Source organism: Lepisosteus platostomus, chromosome 8 (assembly GCF_059453375.1).
Source record: "Lepisosteus platostomus isolate fLepPlt1 chromosome 8, fLepPlt1.hap1, whole genome shotgun sequence".
NCBI lineage: Eukaryota > Metazoa > Chordata > Actinopteri > Semionotiformes > Lepisosteidae > Lepisosteus > Lepisosteus platostomus.
Genome location: NC_142618.1, coordinates 24,166,590 through 24,188,560, shown reverse-complemented (window position 1 = coordinate 24,188,560; position 21,971 = coordinate 24,166,590). Strand labels below are relative to the sequence as shown.

Below are 21,971 nucleotides of genomic sequence, written 5' to 3'. Positions count from 1 at the left end.
CATTTCATGGTGCCTTTGTGAGTCTTTTGCAATTCTAATTCAGTATTTGGCTTAATGCTCTTTATACCGTTCATTGCATTGCAGATTAAAAAGTGCAGATTAGTAAAAACACAGCACTTTTAAACTGGTACAGAACAACTCGATATTAGAAATGGCTAAATCACAAATGGAAATGGAGAAAGAGGTTACAATCTGGCCTCTACTATCACTTGTTCATTAACAGCATTAATTTTCCACAGCAAAAATTACAACAAAATATCAATAGAGCAGTTTCATCACATTAATTGCAAGAGAAATTCACTTTTTAATGGCTGTAAAAAGGTCTTGGCTACTTGCCAAGGTGCAATGCCATCAATGCTACTCTGTGTGGCAGCGAAGTATAAAGTTCAGTGCCAGCAGAAATTAACAGGGCTGTTTTGGCACTAATGAAGGATTCCTTCTCTGGCAACATTTTCTTGATTTGAGCTATTCAAGCACACATTTTTAAGTAATTGGGTATGACTGACAAGTCCTCATCCTCCATAAACTGTATCCAATAGTTTAAGGAGATAAAGGCTCTGGGTGTTAACTCTGGCCACACTGTCCAAAGTGTGACTGAGGAAGAAAAAAAAAGACACAAATGTATTATTTGTAAATTTTAGATTTATTATAACAAAAATGGAACTTTTTGTGTGTTTTGCTTCAATACAACTTGTAGGTAACGTTTTCGCATTAGTGAACTGTATACAGTCATGCTGGTGTGGCGGAACTAAGGGAGACAAGACATCAAGTGCATGTTAGTGTGGGAAGGATAGGGACAGGGAACAAACAGCCTGGCTGAACGTCAGTCCTGGATCTTTACCATGCTGTTTGGTAGCCAGCACTACGCAATTCTGTCTCCAGACACAGTACTTGAACTGTGTTCCAAATATCTCATTTTCCTTAGATGCAACATTAATCCTATTTACAATAATTGGAAAAAATCACCTTTTCTCTCAGAGAAGATTAGTAAAATTCAGTGACTAAGTCACGGTAAAGAGTAAGCAACTCCTAGGAGTTAGTCTTTATATTTCTATAAATTTCTATGACTTTTTATAGCCCAAAAGCCATGATTTCTGAAAATAATATTAACAGCACTAACAATATTAACAGCACTAACTAACAGTTAAACGTGGTATTAACTATTTAACATTTTTATTTTTAAAACAAACAAAAGGTTCCGTATTTTTTAAAAGTGCCTTTCAGCGTATTCTTATTACATAAAATGATATGATAAGAAAAAAAATAAAATTATATTAACCTTATTTATTTTGTGAAGCATTAACTCAAGGAAACTAGTGTTGATGTCCAAAAATAATGCAGTGTATATTTTACGCTTGGGGGCAGGTGTTAGAATCTAAAAAGGACAAAAATATTCTGTTGTTCTTATCTATCCTGCCCAATGGCCCCCAAAGGTGGTCTTCACCAGGTATCCGCTGGCCTCACAGAGGTGTATCGTAGTAGTCTGGCATTTGGTCCACTTGATACTGCCTCTGCTGCTGCTCTTGGTGCTGTTTCATGATCTCCTTCACCTCTTCCTCCAGCTCTGGAGGTATAATGAACTGGTCATCAGGATCGGGTTGGGCTGGGGCTGCAAAATAACCCCCAGTCTTTTTTGTGGGGGCATCTGCTGCTACTTCGATAAGGTTGTGGCTTTTCTCTTGAGGGGCCACAGAGCCATTCCCACGCCGCTTGCCAAGGGTTCCACCATAGTAGTCGCCCCCTTTCCTTCTTAAGCTCCCTGCCCAGCTGGCCCCCTCTCCTTGCAGTCTGAAAGTCAGTGTCCTGTCTGGCACCCCAGTCAGCTCCTCCTCGTTGGCACTGATGACAATGCCCTCATCACAAGCCTCAAGGGCTGCTGGCACGGGTGGGGCTTGAGAGGGGCAGGAAGAAGACGAAGACAGGGCCTTTTCCCTGGCACGCAGACAGTGGATGTCCACCTCCACCTCCACTCTACTGCCGTTGGAGAAGACGCCAGCGATGGGCTCCTCATCTTCGCTGTCAAGACCATTGTCGGAGAAAGCACTGGAGAAGGTGGCGCTGGAGAGCTGGCGCTGGAAGGAGCTGGACAGGCAGACAGGATGCAGAGTGCAACAGCGCTGCTCAGAGGCGCAGGCCGTGCCACCATGGTGGTCGTTGAGGATGGCACTCTGTGGGGGCTCGTCGGAGGCGGTGGATCCCACCTCGCTGCTCATCTCGGAGGTAGAGATCTCGCTGCTGATCTCGCTGCTGGAAGAGGGCATACCCAGGTTGTCGGGTGCTGCGGGCCGGTCCTTAATGACCACACTGACGGAGGGAGGGAAGATGCCAGGGCTGGGGGGTGGTAAGCCGTTGAGTTCACAGCAGCAGCAGCAGTCCTCGGTGACATTGAGCTGCACTACCACCGCACTGATGCTGTCATTGCAGCCGTAGCCCTGTGCCAGTGTACACAGTTTCTTGGCAGCTGCTAGGGCATCTGGCACATTACGCACTGCCTCCACGGCCTCTGCAGGTGACACACTGTCCCACAGGCCCCGGCTGCCCAGGATGAAGAACTCATCCTGGGGTGTGAGTGTAACTGTCTGGACATGAGGACGTGGGATAACGGAAGGGTAAAGAAAGGAGTAGCCCATAATCCTGGTGGAGTCTGTCACTCCATTCACTTTGTTGTCCTGTGGTGAGAAACAAAGAAAAAACCAAGCAACATTTAGCTCTTTCTACAAACTAAATGGTTTTTCTCTCTCAAAGCTTAGAAGTGATGTTTTTTTCTCACAAATTATATGTAAAATCTAAAGAAGTGCAAAGAAGTTTTCTCACAATCGACTATCTATGACTATATTATTAAATACTTTACAGCAACAGCAACAGATAAATCGATATCTGAGACTAGATTACTGTTATAATGGAGCTTTATTTGACCTTTGTTCTTATCCCAACAATTCTAATTTGTGATGATTAAGTTATGAACTTCACCAATATAATTCTACTCAAACTATTACCAAAACAAAATAAAATGTTTCAGCTTTACCACTGAATTCTCTTTCACTTCCTTCACTTTTAGTCTCGGTATTCGTTTTACCAGTATCACTCAGTTTATATATTTGAGAGGCAAAAACATGCAACGGTGAACTGCCGTTGTGATCGGGAACACACTCAACTAAGAAAGTAATAGTCCATAAATCGCATCTTCATTTATTCATCTGAACACCTGTGATATAATGGACCCTGTGCAAGACTCTCCATTTAGCAGCTCAGCAAATTCATGCCAGTCCCTCAAAAGAAGGCTGTTAAAAAAAAATGCAGTAAATGCAAAAAATGCCAGCACAAAGGTTAAGGCCATGTAGCAACTGGAGAATGATTTTACTTACAAGAATGAAGAACTTAACAAAACTTAATAATAATCTGGCAGCAGTAAGAGGCTTACTGAATTAAATGACGACTGCAAACGTGGATGCGAATAATACACTTGTCTAGACGTGCCAAATACTTATTCTTAGTATTCTCTACCACTTTACCTCAGTGACTATGGCTTTGTGCTGCTTGATCCTCTTGAGCTCGTCCTCACAGCTGACAGTGTGCAGAGCAGACAGGGGCAAGGGCTTGCCATCTCGACACAGAATAGCTTGGCACTTCCCCACATTGGCCGCAGTCAGGGTGAAGCAGCCCCCAGGGTCTGTGGGATCATGTTTGATGTGGCACAGGACAGCTGAGCCGCCAAGTTTCTGTCCTGCCGTTCCCAGTTTCCTGCAGGGAAAAAGGTTTGCAAATGTGCTTACTAACATTCACTTCATTGACCAACAAGAAGGACAGCTCAGGTAAGACTGATGAACAGTGTTTATGTCAGGTCAAGAGAACAGCAGCTCATAAAAAGAGCAGTTCTATAGTTATAGCTCTCTGGTGAACCCAGTTTGATCTGCACTGTTGGGTATGGTCTACCTGGTTTGTAACTGTCAATTATTTCTGATTAATTCAAGCAACTAGCACTAATAGGTAAAGCCTACTCTACAAGTTTCCAAAGTGGTTCTAGTAACTTTGACTGTGCATTTGGAAAAATAATGTTAGTAAACATTAGTGTTTATGATTTTCTTTAAAAGGGAAATAGTAATATTTTTTATTATTAATAATTGTAGCATTACAAAATGTATAAAATTGAAAATTACCATTTTAAAGTTTTTCTTTGCATGTGATATAGAACATACAGTATGAGATTTTAGTACAATGTTTAAGTAAAAATGGAAGAACAACAACAGAAGAACTGTCTTCTTACCCCTGACTGAAACACCTCTTCAATATTGTTTACATGTGGACAAATAAATGGCAATTCAAGTATGATGGATGGATTTATGTCACATACAACATAGCTTTCTATCTGGGTGAGGTTGTTCACGGAGTTAAATCAGTGTCAGGGTGAACAGTGGCTGAGCTCCAGCCCTAGAGAGGTACCTTTGTGTGACGAGGAAGGTGCTGGTCATGTACTCTTCCTCGCTCTTGCTCTTGTGCAGCTCCTCGGCCAGCACGTCGCTCATGGTGCACTGCAGGAGGTAAGGCACCTCCACATTGCGGTCCCCATCGAACACCCCATAAAGGGCCTCCCGGTTCTCACAGAAGTTATTGACTGACAGAGCCGCCACACACAGCCTGGAAAGACAGCAGCACCCAACAGTCTCACTCTGGAATCCTCCCCACCACAGGAATGATGACTTGTTATTTTTTTTGGTTTCTTTCCAAAGGATAGAATGATTGCAGTATTGCAGATTAACAGATGTTGGAAAGCTTTTCCTGAACCAATGTTAGGGCACTAACTATGGTTTTTTGGTTAATACATTTAATTCGAATATATTCTAAATCAGTTTCATAACAGAACACGTCTTTTTAATTTAGTTAAACTCTAAACTGATTTTTTTCCCCACTTCTGTTACATTTACACGGCTGTTATTTTTTGCCATGATTTTCTAAAAATGGGGCAATAAGAAACGGGGAAAACGTAACTTGAAAATTTAATGTTCAAATGATTAACAAAATCAGCTTTAATCTGCAAAATACACCCAAAGAGACTTTTCATTGCTTAACGTGTTTTATTTAACTATAGCAACCCCTTTTCTGAAAAAGCTAGGGACTTTCTATAGTGGATAACCCTTCATCTCCTTTCTTTCAATGGATAAAAACCTAATTTAGAAGGACTGGATAACCACAAAACTAAATATTGTTTTTCAACAAATCATAAAGATATGAAACCAAGCTGACAGAAATTCAGTTCGACTCCAGAAAATGTATTAGGATAAACCTGAAATCCAGGAGCTTTACTGTATCTAAAAATGTTTGACCTTTTTTTGTTGATTAATGGGTTTAACCACTTCAGCAGGTCCATAATATAGTTTAATTTAGAAATACTCTTAGATAGTTTTACTAAGACATAAAAAAACAAATCTAAAGTATTCTGAAGTGTGTGTACATTTTAATATCATGTACAACACGAAAGTTGTAGTTTTCTTGAATTCTAGTATGTCTCTATAAGCACTTGAACAAGTAACCCTGACAACCTGTGCTTTAATTTTGCTTTGTTAAGCAACAAATATTAATCTCCCAAGTGTTTCTCTTTCTTCTGCTGCATCCGGTTTCTCTTTGGTGAGCTTGTACCACTGAGAGAGAAAGAGGCTTTTCAGGGAGTCGAGGTGCATTTAAACACTGCTTCTTTTGGAAGGACTGAATACTTATATAGATGTTATGTGTCAGCTACCTCCGTCTCCTAGCAACACTGCCACAAAAGGAAAATATCTCTTTTATTGGTGCTGACCGGGCCTTCTTCGACAAATATAACTTTTAGTGTCAAACACTTCTGCAGTCATCACAAGTCCTGAAACAACTTTCACACGAGAAAAGTGGGTCCTTACGACGAAATGATGCCTGAGCCTCAAAGAACGAGTGGCAATATGTTAACCAAAAAAACACTCACTTGTTCTTGATGCCAGAAGCCTCTGTATAGCCATGACTCCAAACTGCTGGGGCTCCCGGAGCTTCACTTGCTGAGAAAGAGGTGGGGGGCTGGTCGATCTTAAAACAACGAATGTTACTATGGAGGGAAACAGGCAAATTTGAGATGAGTGGGGAAATGGGAGAAATCCGAAACAAAAAAAGATTAAGACAATTTACTTATTACCAATTTTGTAATCAAATATTCACAAACACTTAGCAATTTCATATAAGGGCAATGCTTTGAAAAGTACATAATCATCAGGTCTCCGACTGGGCCACTTTCTCATTTTTAAGCCTTTCTAGTGTAGCTTTGGCTATGCGCTTTGGAATCTTGTCCTACTGAAAGGTGACTTTCTGCCTGAGTTTTAAGTCTGAAGCAGGATTTCCTCTATGATATGCCAGTACTGCTGGCCCATCTATTATAATTGGTTTTGAAAGCTTGTCTGTAGTCCCTGCTGTTGAGAAGAGGAGCTAAAACACTGCTGCCATCACCATGCTTGACAGTAGGTGTTAACAGAATGATGTACCGTGATGGGTTTGCATCAGATGCATTTAGGCACAAAGTTCCAATTTTGTCTTGTCTGACAATAAGACCTTCTGCCACATGTTCGCATCCCTCAACCATTTCCTTGCTGTTCAGTGTAGAGGGGCAGCCTGATCTAGAATGTTATGATGCATCTTTCATTTCTTGATGAATTAGTATATTGTGCTTACATTAAGGGAATAATAAATTAATTTAGGCCTGATTCAGCAAAGAGTTGGAATACTTTTGCAATCTTAACTATTCAGCCTTTCTTTCAGACCAGTTATGTATTTACTGTTTTATGTTTTTTTTTTATTTGAATTTGTGGAGTAGGTTGTGTATGTATATAACAAAAAATATTAAAAGAAACATTGGAAATATTCTCAAGTGTTGTAAAAGTGCTGTAAAAATATTTCAATCTAAACAGAAAACTGTGCATTATATTAATTAATTAAATCATGGTTGAGAAACACATTTCGTGGAAATAATAATAAATTCAATCTGATTACATTCAGACCTCTCTCAGTGATTTCTGATGACAAAAAGGGTGCACTCAAGTTAAAATCCAACACTTTAAAAACTTTAAAAAAGCTTAATTTTGTATCCCTCTTCTACCTGCCTTGTTTGTATCTAAACCTCTGAAGCCAGCAAATACTTTACTGTATATGGCAATTTTGCATTGCCTGTAGAAAAGGAAAAACTTTTATTTGAAATGCTGGGCTTACATCATCTTCTGGTTCATCACATTTTTGTTGGTTTAACAGTGAACAATTGGGGACCACAAAGCTAATATAATGTGAGTCATCATCATGCTTTAACTAACAGATGCATATTCTTTAAGTTTCATGGATCAAAGATGTTCATACATTATGTTCTAACTGAATATAGTTCTCTAGGGTGTCCAAGTAAGCCAGGAAAAGAGGGCAAATCCTAGGTCTTACTGTTTATAGAAGATTTCTATTTGCATTGAGCTATTTTTAAGCCCTGACCTAGATGTGTTTCTTGTTGTAGTCACAGTAGAATTAAAAGGACAGGGGATTTCAATACATCCATACTCCCATTTTAGTAAAGCTAAAGCATATTATCAAAATATACTTTTTGACTTTCAAGACAAAGGATTAAAGGGACAAGTTATTTTTCCTAAGAACAAACCCACAGAATAACATTTTAAAAGATGTACATTGCCTTAATCCAGAACACTAAACCTTTAGCATAGAAGAATATATATTCAGAAATAAACAGCTGGCAGTTGTCATTACTACCTCTTAATACGGCTTTTGTGAAGCCAGCCATATCAGGGTTTCTCCATGTCCATCAAGCTCTGCTTTAATATGCCTCAGCACGTCATAGGCAGTCAGAAAACGCATTGAATTTTTCGATGATTAAACATATGTTTAATGTTTTTTAAGCACACTTTAGGGCATTTTGATATATTCTCTTCTGAATAAAAAGCACTTTTTATAATTCTTTTCAGAGCTTCATAACTGATAATAATAATATAATAATAAACTTAATCTATAGAGCACCTTTCATACAAATAGCAGCTCAAAGTGCTTTACAGACCAAGCGTAAAAATAAAATCTTAAAATTAAGAGATATACTTTCAGTTGGAAAGGAAAACACAGTAATACAGTAAAGCCACATAAATGTCAATTTATGCTTGAAAAAGAAATAAATAGAAATTAGGAAAGTTGTAATAAAATAAGAACAATAAAAGATAAATACAAAAGAAAGATAAATAGAAAGAACAAAGAACCATTTTAACTAAAAACTAAATTAAAAATATATGTTTTCAAATGTTTGTTAAAACAATGTACCGAGCTTGACTGCCTAATAAAAAGTGGTAGTGAGTTCCATAATTTAGAAGCATAAAAACAAAAAGCAGCCTCTCCACTCTTTCTGTGTTTCACATGTGGTATTTGCAGTAGGCCTGTATTTGCAGATCTCAGGTCATGTATAGGAACATATAAAGACAGACATTCAGTAAGGTACATACAGTAGGTGCTAGGTCATTTAGAGCTTAAAAAACAAGTAAAAGGACTAGATCCTAGATAATACAGGTAACCAGTGAAGTTCTTTCAAAACAGGAGTGATATGTGTTCTCTTGTTTTTGTTAGGATCCGTGCTGCTGCATTTTGAACAACTTGTAAGGGATTTATTGTTTTCTTGGGAAGCCCACTAAACAGAGCATTACAATAACTGATTCTACTGGTAACAAATGCATGGACAAATTTTTCTGCATCACTCTGGGATAAATAATGTCTAACTTTTGCAATGTTTCTTAAATAATAGGATGCAACTTTAGTAACCTTATTTATGTGAGGGTCTAAACAAAGATCAGAATCCAGAGTTATACCCAGGTTTCGTACTTCAGATTTAACACATGAAGCAAAAGACATGGATACATGGACACCCACTGAGAAATATCTAACACACAGCCGATTAGTCTGTTGACCATAATAAACCATAAAGAATTCATAAATGTCTTCATAAATAATTTTAATGATATTCTACACTTTGGTCATGAACCTTTTTAAGCACCAATCAAAGAGGTGTTTCGGACGGCATATCTTTTTGGTCTCAATATTCTTGATAAGCCGAAAATACACTATTCTAGATTCTGTAAGAGTTCAATTGTAAGTATGTATCTTTAGAACAGTGCAATACATTTCTATTATTAGTAGAGCACAGACTGTACGTGATATTACCTTCCAATTTCAATTTGAAGTCTAAAAAAGTCTAAACAGAGAGTCTAAAGGTATTTGCTATCTCATGATATCTCATGACATGATTCAGAACAACAATGATCAGCTGCAATGAAACATTTTCACAGTCAAAATGTTCTTGGTGAACATATAAAGCTCAATTTAAGCAAAATTAAATTTAAAAATTACATCCCTTTGGATCCTGTGAAGTCAATTTACAGTATATTCTTAGTAGACACATTTCTCAAATATTCTAAGGTCTACGGTCTGCTCAAATACTTTCTTCAGAGTTTTCTCTTTGTAAAGAAAAGTCACAAGGGTTTTAAAAGGTAACTGTAAATGTCATGTACAGTGGTGCTAGAAAGTTTGCGAACCCTTTAGAATTTTTTGAATTTCTGCATAAATTTGACCTAAAATGTGATCAGATCTTCATCTAAGTCCTAAAAATAGATAAAGAGAACCCAATAAAACAAATAGACAAAAGGATATACTTTTTCATTCATTTATTGATCAAAATGATCCAACATTAAATCACTTTGTCAGAAAAAGTATGTGAACCTACGCTTTCAGTAACTAGTGTGACCCCCTTGAGCAGCAATGTCTTCCAATCATTTATGGTAACTGTTGATCAGTCCCGCACATTGGCTTGGAGGAATTTTGGCCAAGTCCTCCTTACAGAAGTGGTTCAACTCAGTGATGTTGGGGGGCTTTCTTGCATGAACTCCCCGCTTCAGGTCCTGCCACAACAATTCTATTGGATTAAGGTCTGGAATTTGACTTGCCCATTCCAAAACACGAAATTTCTTCTGCTTCAACCATTCTTTGGTAGACTGACTTGTGTTTTTAGTGTCATTGTCTTGCTGCAAGACCCACCTTCTGTTGAGCTTCAGTGCACAGATGGATACCCTGATATTCTCCCGAATAATTTGTTGGTACAACCCAGAATGGCAGTGATGGCAAGCCGTCTTGGTCCCATGGCAGCAAAACAAACCATGTTACTGCCACCACCGTGTTTCACGGTTTGGATGAAGTTCTTATGTTGGAATGTAGTGTTGGTTTTCGCCAGACATAATGTTTCTCATTTGAGCCAAAAAGTTCTATTTTTGACTCATCCATCCACAGAACATTCTTCCAGTAGTCTTCTGGCTCATCCAGGTCTTTAGCAAACTTTAAATGGGCAGCAATGTTCTTCTTGGAGAGCAGTGGCTTCCTCCTTGCTATCCTCCCATGCACACTATTCTTGTGTTTGCCTGATGGTGGACTCATGAAGACTGACATTAGCCAATGCAAGAGAGGGCTGCAGATCCTTAGACGTTACCCTGGAGTACTTTGTATTCTCCTGGTATATTACACGCCTTGCTCTTGGAGTGATTTTTGTTGGACGACCACTCCCGGGGAGATTAACAATGGTGTCGGATTTTCTCCATTTGTACACTATCTGCCTGACAGTGGATTGGTAAAGCCCAAAGTCTTTAGAAATCGTTTTGTAATCTTTTCCAGCCTGATGAGCATTGACAACTCTTTTTCTGAGGTTCTCAGAAATTTCCTTTGATCGAGGTATGGCATGCGTTCACAAACCTCTGTGGTGAAGACCAGACTTTGGTAGTGAAGACTCAGGTTTATGTTTTTTAGATAGGGTGGGGCCACCCAAACTCACACCTGATTGTCATCACATTGATTGACACTCCTGACTCGAATTATCCCCTTAACTGAACTGATAATCCTAGAGGTTCACATACTTTTTCCGACAAAGACATTTAATGTTGGATCATTTTGTTCAATAAATGAATGAAAAAGTACATCCTTTTGCGTGTTATTTGTTATACTGGGTTCTCTTTATCTATTTTTATGACTTATATGAATCTGATCACATTTTAGGTCAAATTTATGCAGAAATTCAGAAAATTCTAAAGGGCTCCCAAACTTTCTAGCACCACTGTAAGTTGATTTTAATTTTTTCTTCAAAACCAAATTCAAGAAATTCACTTCATTATTCTATTGTTTGCCATACAAAGAGCATTTTTTTTTACAAGCAGCATCTGTTACAAACATCGACATATCACCTGACCTGATCACCATTAAAATACTCATCTTATAACACATCACAATGATCGCTATGTCCAAGGAGTCATGGGGTTTCAGAGGGATCCACTGTGCCTGGGGAGTTATGGAGATCCGCTGTGCCTGGGGAGTCATGGGTATTTACTGTGCTTGGGGAGTCACAGATAATTACAGAGATCTGCTGTGCCCAGGGAGTCACAGGGATTGCTGTGTTGGTGGACTCACAGGGATCTGCTGTCACGGGGAATTGTGGACATCTGGAGTGCCCTGCTGCTGCTGGAATTACAGGGATCTGTGGAGAGTCACTGGGATTGCTGTGTTGGCGGAGTCATAAGGATCTGTTGCGCCTGGGGAGTCACGTGAATTTCTATGTTGCTGAGGACCTGAGAGAGGTCTGGCCATCTAATCACAGCCCTTCCTCTTGCAGTGCACAACCAGTTGTTCTTACAGAAATTAGGTAAAACTATCTAGGAAAATCATTTATACTTCTTAATCATCTCCTGAATGCATTTTTAGAATGCAGAAATAAACTTGTCACTTCTATGATACATACAAAAATTACATCTTTGGTAGAATATGAGAGTAAGAGTCATCTCTGGCAGTCACCCCCATAGGAAACATGTAATATTTGCTTACTTCAGCAGCTCCAGGGTTTTGTGGTCCAAGGCCAATCTGGGGTTTCCAGTAAGGTCAAGCTCCTGCAGTTTGGGAGGAAGGTTCTCTGGCAACGTGATCTCGCTTAGCTCATTGCAGCTCAGGTCAACGCACTGTACAAAGAGAGAACAGAACACTAGGGTTGGAGGAGTGCCAGCTGCACAGGACTCCCTGCACCCCAGGTGCAAGCTGGGGCTACACATTACTTCTCAGACCCTAACTCTGTAGCACTGTACCGGTCCTGCTTATCTGAAACTCCATAACTCTGCTTTAACGTGCTCAGAAAAAAAAAGCTACAGGATTTGTCAAAGTTTTGTAGAATGTGCTGGTTTTTACTGAAAATGGGTGTAGTGCAGTTAAAAGAAAACCAAATGAAAAGTGCACTACTGGAAAAAAAATATAACATGCTTCATTCAGATCTTTTCTGTTATTGCTGAAAGGTTATTATGCTTATGCTTTGAAACAAGACCGACAAATTTATGACCTACTTCAGAATAGATCTGTGTACTGCTTTCAAGAAGTATGCGTTTTACGTACACGACCAGCAACAGTGGTATTGTGTTTAAAAGCAGGATGTACAAGGACATTGTATTACCTCAGATATTGGTTATTTGGGTTATTTATCATAATATCAGAAATACAGAAGCAAATATTGCATTTCAACTTCAAACAAAGACAGGAATCATCGTTTTTTTTAAACCTTATTGTTTCAATCAGTTTTGTCCATATGAATGGGAAGAAAAATGTATCTACAAGCTTTGGTCATTTGTTTGTGCAATGAAATATTTTCTTATCATAATAATATCACTATATAATTTAGGAGCACTGCAATTTAAGTTTTTTAATTTTTAAGTCTTGTTTTTTAAACCAATTTACTACAAAGTTCAACAGCACCAAATTAGGAAATACTGAATTACCTTTGTCAGAACCTAATTCTAAGCAGATACGTCATCAAAGTAATTGTCAGCAGGTCATGTTTTCTATCTTTCTAAAATACACTTTCGGAGAACAAAAGTAGTTTTGCGATGTTTACAATACGAGTGACTTACAGGCCAGTGGTTCCCAGCCTTGGTCCTGGGAGACCCCTAAATCTGCTGGTTTTTATGTCAACTAAACTCTCCAGTACTAATTGAAGCCTTTGAGTGGTCTGTATTTTGGCTAACTGGCACTCTGTCCCAGTTTCCAGAAGCTCAAACATATAGACATTGAAGTTACTCCTCAATATACTTAGCCTTATTTTAGTCTAAAGATCTAATTGAAAGATTTATTTATGATATATAGATATGGGCAGATTTTACAATGTAAGTTTTTTCCCCATTCTTTGGAGGTCTAGTTGGCCACATTTCATACAGCACACGTGAATGAGGACAGTAATGAAAACAAGCATTGGCTCAGGATTGATGACAACAACAACTCACATTTAACATTTAAACAGCTGAAAGGAAATTCAAATATACTGCCCAGATGAAAAACTAAAATGTATTAGGCTATGATTAAGAAAGATGTCGGAGCAAAAACCTGAAGACGCAAGGTTCCCTGGGAAGAGGGATAGGAAATTCTGTATAGACATACGGAAGAGAGTGAAAATGAGGCCGATAATGTTACTGTTCCACTTTCATTATCCCACAGTGCCACTAGAGCTATTTCCATTTAGGTTTCCATCACTGAAAATTCTGATCTATAGGATAGCTTCTCTCTCCCTGTCTGTGTGCCTGTGTGTCTCAAGGAGAGCAAGCTGGGGTATGCAAAAAGACAAATTCCTAATGCAAGCAATTGTATATGGCTAATAAAGTGATCTTAAATTATGACAGGTGATTACAATTCTATGTAACAATCAATAAAACCAAGTTTTTTCAAAATATAACATAGTCAAATCTGTTCTGTTAGTGTTATGTACATCCATGATGTCCTGACTGTGTACATAACATGAACAGTAAATACTTATCTTGAAAACACAGCCCTCTCACAATAATACTTTAGTATTAACAATAAACAGTACCATTAACAGCTTTAAAAACATTGTTTTGTGTTTCTTTCTTTTTCAAACTGCATCCCCTTCCTTACTCTTAACAGAAATAAAATGAAGGAGTTTAAGCACAAAATGTGTGCATGTTTATAAAATTGCTGCATTCTTAGTACAAGAGATACTACCGCACTTCACCTATGTATACTGTTCAGAAAATTAAGTAATAACTCGGAAACAAATTCAACGAGGAAGGATGTGCCCTAGCCTCAAGGACATTTTCGAAATTTGTGCCAATGAACTACATATATGTGAACATATTGGACTCCTAACTGTAATGCTCAACCTTCTATCATCAGAATCAAAGCACTTAACGTCTAAAACTAGGCTCACTTGTAATGTGTTAATTTACAAAGCAGCTGGATAATTTGGTGGCTGACGTCTCTATAGTGTTAGGCTGTGAAAGATTAAAAGTGACAAGCAATTATTAAAATTATGATGCCTAGATATTAGATCAGATTCTACAGAATCTGTAATGAACCACTGCCCTGCTTTGAAGAATAAAACAGACAACATGAGTGCAGGAAGTGGGAGAATCACAATAGCAATATGGGTACCTCAGACCTTGAACTGTTTTAACATTTACAATTTAACTTATTCTGTTCTGCTGGGGCAAAGAAGAACAGAACGTTTAGTCAGCAAATTATTTACAATACTGAAAGAACAAAACAGTAAAAAGTTGTTTTTTAATTTTTTTGTCTGAGGATTAATATTACCATCAAAGCATATTTAATTCCTACAAATCTTTACTGTCAGAACATGACAGCTCTCTTCTTATAAAACAATGCAATAATTAAGAATGTGCCCAAAGACCGTGTGAAGAGCAATGCCTGACAAAGGAAAAATCCTCTGGTTTACAATACAGAAATTAAAATAATTGTTTAAAATACTCACTAAGGCTTTTAGAATGTAGGCTTTGTATTATGAGAAGTAGCATTGTAGTATGAGTACAGGTCTTGCTAATGGCAGGAAGCATACTGTATATAAGTACTAGAATATAATTAAATGAAGAGATGGTCCTCAAGAAAATTCATTAAACCATCACCTTGAGCAAACAATACAAGAATAATAAAAAGAACATAACACTGTGGGATTTTAGCCACTAAGATTAGTGATTTTAATATCTAAAACTGCCAGAAAATGTGAGGATATGAAGTGAATTAAGCAACTGCACACTTATACAAAAGTATAAGGACACCACATTTTTATTTTGATAAAAACTTTTATATGTATGAGAGAGTAGGTATATATTCAATGGGTACATTAACAGTAAGGCTATCTTAATTTTGTACCTTTTTTTAAAAAACCGTTTGAGAAAGAGGGAAAATTGCAGTATTATAATTAGAAAGAAGTGACACATGATACTGCACACTGGTCCAATGGTTATTTATCAACCCACATTACTTTGTTATTCATTTTATGTTTGGTGAAAAATCTGTGCTTTTTAACCATCACAGATATAAAAGATCAAGTGGAATTATGATAAATGGGAAGAATTATTCATTATGTTTCTGTGGAGACACTGAAAAATCTGCAAGCATCAACTGACAAAGCAAATGCTGAAAGATATCATGTGCATCTACCGATCAAACCAGTTGACTATCTGAATAAGCTCTTAATTTTACGGGTTGTAAAACACAGTGATAAACCCTATCAACATCAAATATTACCTTATCATGTATCAGTGATAACCATCATCACCTAGTAACTTACAACTTATTGACCTTTCATAAAATACAATATTTTAAGTACCTTTGGTATTATCTTATCCATACTTTCAGATTCTTTACTATACTAAAGAGACCAGTTTCACTGAAAAGGCTAAATAAAATGCTTGGGTCAAGATATAATTCTACAGTTAATACAATAACATGACTTTTGAAAACCAAACTAACAACATGTACATCTCAGATTAATGATTGTAAAATGCTCTGCCTCTGTTTTATTATATATAAATGTTGGGAAAAATGTAGTCCTTACAGGTGAAAAGTCAAAATTTCAGCTACTGCTGAAGAAACTAAAACTCCTATAGTTTACTTCTTTCCCTAGTGCTAAGGACAATTCAATACAAAACAGACCAGATTCTAAAAAATGTATGTGCCAGTCATGGAGCTCAATAATGAAAATATTATTTTAAAACTTAAAGTGATAATTACAAAGAAAGAATAATTGGGTTTTCCTCTGAAGCTCAACCATTTTATATTAATTATTGAAAGTATTGACTAAAAACAATTCTGAACAGACTAAACAAAAGGCATGTGACTATGGAAATGGTTGGAGAGATTGAACGTAATAGCACAAATCTGTAAAGTAACTTTTTTTCACTCTACAGCCCCTGTTAATACTATTGATATTTCACAGATTGTCCAGATCACAGAATCTGGGCTGGGAAGTTTCGGGAATGGAGGGTGCTGTTAGCCTTGACCTGATGGAGCCCAAATTAGTTTGTGCTGGAAAGTAGTGGGTCTTGGTCAGTTCTGTAAACAAGACTTAATTACCCAGTAAATCTATATAAAATACAATGTCCTGCTGAACTGGCTAATCTGCATCTACAGAGTTAATTTATAAATGATCCCCAATAAACATAAGGATTTAGAGATTTTGTTCTTTAAGTCACAAACATTTTTCTTGAAAAATTCGCAATACACTTATGATTTCTGTAAGCGTAATGTGCCTTAAAGTTATGAGAATAATATTCTTATGACGTTGTTCAACATGATTCCTAACTTTGCTTGACTGCTGTACATTTAAAAACCTTACTAGCCCCACTAAATATGATCTTTTTACATTATAGCTTTTTAACCGTTTGAATATAAATTAGCAAACTGGATGGCAAAAAACCCTCTATAATATTTACATCATTTGTAAGACAGTCTATACCACAAATAACGTAGCCCATCATATAAATGAAATGAAACTTTGATATTGTTCCAAGTGCAGATCTAAGAAACATGCTGATGTTCTTAGAACGATTTTGTAATCATCACTATCAATCTGTTCTATGGCAGATGCTGTTTTGCAGAAAGGAACACGATGCAGCTACTAAATGTTTTCATGATTTCTTCCTCTACAAGGCTATCAAAACAGGAATTACCATTGTCCTTTTGATTGTCATTTAATTCTGTGCCTCATAACTATTCATATATTGGCCACATAATGACAATCATCATAAATGAACTACTGACCTACTTTTTTAAAAGTAATGCTTGATTTCATGCTATAAATTGTAGACATAAAATGTGTGAATAATCAAAATCTTGTCAATGGACTCATATTCTCTATATTGAAACAGATCTAAACAGAAATAAAATCTTTCAATATCCAAGATCTTAAGAGGTCACTACTCTTAACTACTAAACCTAAATCTCTGACGTAAGAATGTCACAAATGTCAAAGACATGGAATGATTTTGCCATTTTCATTAGGGTTAATGTTTATTCTTTCTCACAACAGGAAATACCCTTAATGGGATCAGTAAGATCATAGCTCTTTAAATATTGTTTTGCCACCTGAGAGTCTTACAAATTGATTAAGCTGCTAAAATAAAAATCATAGGTAACTTAGCTCTTTGAGATTAGAACAATCAGGGATGAATACGGAGTGTTGTGATGAAACATTTTCTGTTTGTTGTAACATCTTTTAAAACATAATCAGGACCACAAAGTAAATAAATGAACAGAATGAGGGAAGTATGGATTTACCTTCATCTCCATGAGTTGCATCACTTCAGGAAAGACTTCAATACAGTTGGAATGTGCAATGACTGTGTGCATCCGTCTGCAGTTCATTATGGTAGTTGGAATTGCCTTTAGTTTGTTCCCACTCAAGTCCACTTCATCCAGTTCTTCAAGTTTGGCCATTTTACTGAATCAAAGGCAGAAAGCGGTAACCCTCATTTCCAATCAGTCAAAACCAACATAGTAGTTGGCCATCATGTATTACAGAGCAATTTTCAGAAGTCATTCACTTAACCAATTATGCCACAATGTGGGTCAGTCACAAAATGAATAAAGTGTTGAGAAACTAATTTCACAAACATATATAAATAATTCAATCAACGGTTTCTTTATCACCAGAACGTTTATAGTCAAGTGAATGAAATACTTCAAACATTAAAAAAATACCATCCAAATGTACATAAAAGATCAAATCTAATCACACACACACACACATAGGTTAGGAGACCCATCCATTCATTTTCTAACTGCTTCTTCCATTTCAGGGTCAAGGGGGAGCAGGAGCCTACAGTATCCTAGCAAGCAACAAGTGCAAACTGGGGTACACACGCCAGTCCATAGCAGGGCAGACAGACACAAACACACACACCTAGGGCCAGTTTTCCTGGAAGCAAGTTAGCCTAGTAACATTCATACTGATATTGACATGTGTCTTTGAACTGTGGGGCAAAACTAGAACACTTTGAGGAAGCCCACACGAAGACGGGGAAAACATACAAACTCCACGTAGATAGTACACCAGGTCTGAAATTGACCCTGGGGCCCCAGTGCTGTGAGGCAGCAATGTTAACCACTGCGCCACTGTGCCACCCTATATTAGGAGATGTCCCATCAAAATGCACTTTTCTGCACTTCCACACAAACTAACAGCAGGATAAAAACACAATCAGAGTTAATGGAAGGAGGTATTTTAACAGATGTCATGCTAAACATTTATGGAAATGATCAATTGGGGGGAAAAAAAGCACAAGTTTAGTACACCCTTGCAAAACTTATAATTTAGTTTTTTTGTAAACAAACAATGTCACCCTAATAGAAACACATTTACAATAATGACATTTTGGATGCATGACTGATATATAAGGATGTGGGATATTGGTAATAGCTTCAATACCGATACATACATAAACCATTTTAAAATATTTTACAAATAAAAATAACTTTTATCAATGTCAAACTGGCGCTCACCATCCTGCACACACCTTATAATCTGCACTGTAACATTCATACTGATATTGACATTTTTGCCACTTTTAATTGCAGCCTTCTTTGCAGACATGGTGAGTTGAAAGCACTTAGGCAACAGTGAAAATAAAGTAAAGCAAAATTAGCGCACACTTCACACTCCACTCGCTCTATTTAGCCGAGTGCTTAACATGGATATGACCATGACGTGTTTTTCTCCCAGATATTACAGCTTATTGATTTTCATTTTTTATATATTTTTTAGTTTTAATTTTATTTTCTTAAACAATAATTGTATTCTTTTCTTCTCAGATGAGCATGGTTGTGAAAAAAAATGCTCTAATATTTCTAAAAGGTATGCCTCTACACACCTTTCACATTATAGACCTGACCATCTGTGAATCCAGGAGTTTAGGAAACTGAAGTAGACCAGCAGTGTGCAGAAATGTATGCAGGAGGCTTTGTGGAAAAGAGGGTCTCACCTGGCTGGAAAGCTTTGTAAGTAGTTATAGGCCATATGCAGGACTCGGAGGTGGCAGTGGCCTGTCAGTAAGGGTACACATTTGTCAGTGAGGCGGTTGTTGGTGAGATACAGCTCCTGCAAGATGCTGTGGCTCTCTTCAGACAGGCTGGAAGGGGGGAGCGTCTCCAGTTTGTTGGCAGAGGCATTCAAACACCGTAAACTGCAAAAAAAAGTTGAGGACAATCCCATAAGTAAAAAGAAAATACCATTCCCCCAAAATAGATCTTCTCTATAAGTGAAAGCGAACAGGTGAAAAACAAATCACGATGTGTGAGTGTACAAAGGAATCCTTACAACAGACAGTCTTGTGACTTATGTACTGTAGCAAGGCTGCACATGAAAGAAGACCACCCGGCTCAGCTTGTCTAATTGACACTGGTTAATTAATCTGAGTATTTAATCAACATCCAGTATATAAGTGTTATCAGCAAGGCTGGCTTGTTTTTCCCCATACTCATCCTCTTAATTAGCACTTTTTTTCTGTGTTCTTTGTTTCAATACTGGTGCACGAGTAAGCCATTGAATTGACAAGGTACCTTTTTAGGAGATTAATCATTCAAAAACTTCTACAGGTTTTCTCTGACAGCCTAGTTTACACGGACAGAAAGGAAGGAGAAATGTAAAATGTAAAGTAAAATTCTTCTACATAATGTATTCTTAATGTTTGCTGTAAAGTATTTTGAAAATCTAGGATCTGAAAAAATGTTGAGACCATTTCTTAACCATTGTACTGTAAATATGTACAGAAACAACACATATGCAACAATGGGAAGAATAATTAACACATATTCAGATTATTATTTTTTCAGGCAGTCAGAAAATGACTTTGTCCATTCCACTGTCATTTGTGATACACTTTTCATCAGTGTAAATACAGCATCTAATTTTTTTTGTATTTTGTCAGTGAACAGAAGCCAGACCCAGTTCTATCGGCTGCTGTGTCAGTTTTGACATTGTGCTGTTCAATCACTTCTCTTCTCTAAAATGTATGCTGACTGCTGGAACACCAACCCAGAAAAGGTTGTTTTTTTCCGACAGCAGCTCAGAAGTTGGAAGAAGCAAAAAAAAAGGTGAAATATTTTGACACAACAGAAGACAATAAGATTTTCCCTGTATTCCTGCAATGGAGTTTAATTTAATAATCCAGTAAGTGCAAAAATCCAAAAGAACACTTTTGGAGAGCTTCTGTGTTTGGTTTCAAGCTGTCAACAGTCAAAACAAGCAGCTTAAAAGGAGGCAGGCTAAAATGTTTCACTTGATTAAGCAAAAAAGTCTGTTGAGTTCCTGAAAAAAAGGAAGAGCTATAGTGAACAGCAGATTGTTAGAACAAACTTAGATTCACTTCAATGATTTATGAAATGTCCACATTTCAACAGTAATAGAGTTTTTAATACTCTATCCCACAACAAAAAGGCACACTGCAGCCTTAAACTTGTAATTGTTTGAAATTAAGTCTCTGTACTAGTTTAGCTAAATCACTGAAAATACTTCGAGAGTCAGTTCAGGGAGAATAAAAGACTACATAGAATACCTCTTTAATACAACAATAATGAGCTTTATCTTATGAAGCACCACTTATAGTATATCATCTAAATTAAATCTATTTTTCAATAAGACTTTAAGAGCATGCTGAAAATCACTGATGCACTTTACCTAGTGTTGCCACAGCTATTAAATAACATACCTATTATTTTTCTTTCCTTAGGTAAAAAGTTGTCAACAATTTTATGAACTTTAAAAATCCCCTCACTTCCAAGATTTTACGTGCTCTGGTTCTGCCATTAGTGTGTCAAGCTCCTTCTGCATATCTTCAGCCCTTCACAAAGACTGACATCTATTTTATTGCTGTATCAGCAGTAAAAAGATATGAGAAACAACAGCCATCCAAAGCCCTTACATGTTTGTCTTTATATTTATTTTCTGTTTCACTCAAAATTACAGAAAATCTTTATGTGTATCACATTCTCCCCCAAAAATAAAAAAAAACTGCAGAAACTGTAACGCTACAACATCATAAATCACATCATGCCTCATTTCACCCAAATGAAGACAAACAAACAGAGCCTATTTCTTGAAGATCATGTGATGAGATCAAATGGTCTGTCATAATCACAAACATACGGCTCCATACATTGGATTACACAAACAACTTTTTATGACCTAACTTTCTGTTACTAACTTTTTGATGGGAATAATCTTTGCTGGGTCAGCAATTCACCACAGCTGGGGAGAGGGGGGGGATGAATAACAGTAAAAATATCTCACCCAAAGTAAAAGACATAAGCACAAGAAGAACATTATGACTCAAACTGAAGTATACACCTTTGCACTCACTGCTGGAGTGTTTGGCTGATCAACTATGTGCTGATGCGGCAGCAAAATACTTTCCTCCTAATGAAGAAAATACAAATGGGCACTCGCATTCAGCAGAGGTAACTTAGGTTTAAGGACAGAATAAATGCTAGGAGCTGGTACATTACAACTGATACTGAGGCATTTCAGCTCTGTCTGCATGGATTTTTAATTTGCCTTATATGTTTCTCTGAAAAGAGAATCTATTATTATCAGCTGACAATTTTACCTGACTTTT

At 37.2% G+C, this 21,971-nt stretch overlaps 1 protein-coding gene across 1 annotated transcript in view; it reads right to left on the bottom strand.

Annotated features, from left to right (window-relative positions):
* Positions 1-624: 624 nt before the first annotated feature.
* phlpp1 (PH domain and leucine rich repeat protein phosphatase 1) overlaps positions 625-21,971 on the bottom strand; it is a 112,402-nt gene continuing 91,055 nt past the window's right edge. The window contains exons 11-17 of the mRNA XM_088642935.1: positions 19,341-19,541; positions 17,638-17,800; positions 11,896-12,026; positions 5,951-6,067; positions 4,441-4,635; positions 3,513-3,741; positions 625-2,669 (exon numbers count right to left, since the gene is read on the bottom strand). Coding sequence (XP_088499061.1) covers positions 1,461-2,669; positions 3,513-3,741; positions 4,441-4,635; positions 5,951-6,067; positions 11,896-12,026; positions 17,638-17,800; positions 19,341-19,541 — 2,245 coding nt within the window. The 3' untranslated portion in view covers positions 625-1,460. The remainder of the gene's footprint in view (positions 2,670-3,512; positions 3,742-4,440; positions 4,636-5,950; positions 6,068-11,895; positions 12,027-17,637; positions 17,801-19,340; positions 19,542-21,971) is intronic.